General features: G+C 33.0%; 1 protein-coding gene across 1 annotated transcript; it reads left to right on the forward strand.

The window, feature by feature from the left end:
• The first annotated feature begins 2,292 nt into the window (after window positions 1-2,292).
• Window positions 2,293-2,708, forward strand: LOC131876027 (EG45-like domain containing protein). The gene is made up of 2 exons (XM_059220789.1): window positions 2,293-2,609; window positions 2,702-2,708. The coding sequence occupies exons 1-2, from the start codon at window positions 2,293-2,295 to the stop codon at window positions 2,706-2,708; spliced, it is 324 nt and encodes a 107-aa protein (XP_059076772.1).
• Window positions 2,709-3,452: the final 744 nt, after the last annotated feature.

Raw genomic sequence — 3,452 nt, forward strand, 5'->3', positions numbered from 1 at the left:
ATAGGCATGAACTGATATTGGCATAAATTGTTATTGTATGTTGTTTTTGTCTTATACTTAATATAAATATAAGTAAATTATGTAAAATATATTTAGAGATATCTTAATAAGAAAAAAAACATAATAAAAATGGAGAGGAGAGGGGGAGAAAATGGAGGTGTGAGGATTTATACAACTTATAGAGCAAGAGATACTAAATAAGATGACAATCCAAATGGATGGGGTGCACGGTAGACCTAATGGGACGGGAGGTTGCTAAAGACAATAGTTGGTTTGTTGTTGTTTTCTTTCTTTGATTCCTCTTCTCCCTTGGCCCTCAACTTGTTTGTGAGTTGGACTTTTTTTATGTGTTGGGATTTTATTTCTCCCTAGTTTTTTTCTTTGTGCATGAGTGTTGTTTTTGGGAACCCCCAATCTAGGTTACCTTTGGATGCTAATCACTATTTTTTTTCTCCATCCCGTTGTTACAACCTTGATGGGCTTTGGTTATTTTTGGCTCTCACTAATGGGGGTACCCTATTGGTTGTTATTTTTATAGTTTATTCCTCCCCCTTGTGCACGACCTCCTTATGTGCATAGCGGTTGGAAGGTGGATACTGTTCTATTGCTATTTTGGGATTTTCATTGTTTTAGTCTTTCTTTACTAGAAGGTTTTTCTAAGTCCTCTATTCTCATAGGATCTCATTTCTTTGTGCTCACTATAGTGGGGTTTTCATCTTCTAATAAGGTCATTACTACTTCTAAGGCTTTGAATTCATTGGTTTTTTGGGTAGCTTTAATTGGGTGTTCGATGGGGGAATCTTGACTTTGTTCCTTGATCTATTTCTTTGGCTTTGAACACTTTTTCATTTAGTGTTACTATTGTGAGTTATGTGGTGGAGTGGTTCATTGGACAAGGATCTTCTCTAAAGACTTTTTTGGTCTTTCTTGGAATTATTCGTACTATCCTATGTGGGAGGCACGAGATCTCTTAGGAATGCTTGTAGTTTGGATGTGAGCTCTTTGTCGGAGTTGGTTTCATCACCTCTATTCTTGTTGGGGTTGGGGTTCCTTTTGTTGTTGGTTTCATCACCTCTATTCTTGGAAGTCACACACACACACACACACACAACACTTAAGATTCATAAATTTAAACTCTTTTGTTGTTGTTGAATAAGAGAATTGAGTAGACAATCCTAGAGTTTGAGACACAATGCTAGGTAGAGCTATTTATAACAATTGGGGGTAGTGTTTGTGATAAATTTAATGTATCTTTGGCATACAAGATAAAATAAATGCCTAAATAATGAATCTAACCTTAGTCAAAGGATAAAATGACATGAAATCCTCAAAGATTGGAGTGATTGTTTGGAACATAATATACAAACACATTTAAATCAACATGACCAGGGCATAAAATGATGTTAAAAAAAATTGAATGATAATGAATAATAAATAATGTAGCAATAATACACAACAATAAATTATAATGCACAATCAAGAATTGACCTATAAGAACCTAATAGATATTAACATCAAAATACTAAACACTTTCTAAAGTAAAATATAAAACAGTTCTTAAAACCATGAATCCAACCAGTAATCACATGTGAAATAAATAATAAAATAGTAAATGTGAAACCTATATGTAAAACTCATACACATCCAAACTATAAATGCATATATGTAAAACTCAAGCATAGAAACTAGTCATTATTTCTAAAATGATGAAAGTAAATCATGGACAAAAAGTGGCATCATGATCTAAACTTAATGTCAAACTCATACTTATCCAAACTATGAATGGATATGTATCTAAAACTAAAACTTTGAAACAAGTCATCATTTCTAAAATGACGAGAGTAAATCATGGACAAAAAGTGGCATCATGATCTCTGTGCAAAATCCAATCCTCAAAGAATATCTCAACATCTTCCGTGTTTACAGTTTTATTCTATATATACGCTTATCTTCACATCTTATATCTAGAAATTTCATCTCTCTTGCTGCCGCTGAATAAGAGGTTTGTGCAGGACAATCCCTGAGTTAATTAAGAGACAATGCGAGGTGGATCTATTTCTACAGTTTTGCGGGTTGCATTTGTGATGAGTTTTATGTGCAGCTGGTATTGTTGTATGGGTGACAAAGGAACGGCCTCATTTTACTTTGCTCACTTTGGGCCTAAGTATTTTTCGAATTGTTATCGAATTTAGTGATGGGTTATCCTGTTTGGGAATGTTGTAACAATGATTGATTGAACAGTATGATCAAAGTGATGGTTATTGTTGATTATGATGAGTTTAATAGAGAGAGATGTTTTTTCTGGCAGCAACGGCATGCTATGGAAACGATACCTCCCAAATTCCAGAAGATAATAATGTTGCGAGGGCCAGCGATGCAATCTGGGACAACGGAGCCGCTTGTGGAAGGCAGTACAATGTAACTTGCACCGGCACAATGGATGGTACAATACATGGTTCAACTCCCATTACCTGCAAGAATGTATCGGTTGTCGTCAAGATTGTTGATAATTGCAGCGCCGGATGCCGTGGCACCATAGATTTAGCTCAAAATGCCTTAGAGGAGATAGCCGTCCCTGCGGCTGGCGAAGTTTACATCGACTATGAACAGTAAGATACTAGCTCTGAGTTAACTGTTCTTTTCTTGTTCCCCGTATTTGAAGTTTATATATTGAATTTACTGTTCTTCTTTCATTTTGCAGGGTCTGAGAATGCTAAACAACTCTAATAATAGTTAAAGCCAACATATGGATTATTCAGTTGCAAATGTTATAAGGGTTTTTTTTGTATGTCTCATTTTAATAAATAGAATATGAACTATTAAAGAATAGAATACATTTCTTGTATAATATTATGGAAAGGTCTTTTTGGATTGTAGTTGATTCTATTATCTCAAGGGTTTTAGAATACTAGATCGGTTACTAAGTTGACACTGTTAAGGTGTACATTATGTTTTGGATTTTTTTAAGCGATTTTTTTTTGTATTATAATTTTCTAAATACATAAGGATGTCTTGATGTATTCCAAGAGTTGGATAGCTATTGAATTAATAATTACAAATAATTCAAAAGTTTAATTACTAAACTTGATAAATTTATAGAAAAAATATAGAAAATGTAATTTCCAATACTAATGATCTAAACCTAGTTACTAGTGAATACAAAGAAAATTGTGTAATAAATTGCACATTGAACTATTTTATGCATTGGTGGTGCCTTTTTAAAGATTTTAATCTAGCAAATAGATTAGTAGAAATGTGAATGCCCTTAGGTTGACCATTGGTAATGTGTATATGTGTTAGAAATAATTGAGTAGTATTGTAAATTATTAAATTATCATCATAAAAAATAATTGTAACTAATAACTTATCTAAATTTCAAAGCATTATGTTGAGTTGGAGTTGTTTTTCTCATTACATATAACATTAAAAATTATTATGCACATATCACCATT

Source organism: Cryptomeria japonica, chromosome 5 (assembly GCF_030272615.1).
Source record: "Cryptomeria japonica chromosome 5, Sugi_1.0, whole genome shotgun sequence".
NCBI lineage: Eukaryota > Viridiplantae > Streptophyta > Pinopsida > Cupressales > Cupressaceae > Cryptomeria > Cryptomeria japonica.

What these genes read in the sequence shown, in the direction of transcription:
- LOC131876027 (XM_059220789.1), top strand. Translation starts at nt 2,293, where the DNA reads ATGTTTTTTCTGGCAGCAACGGCATGCTATGGAAACGATACCTCCCAA.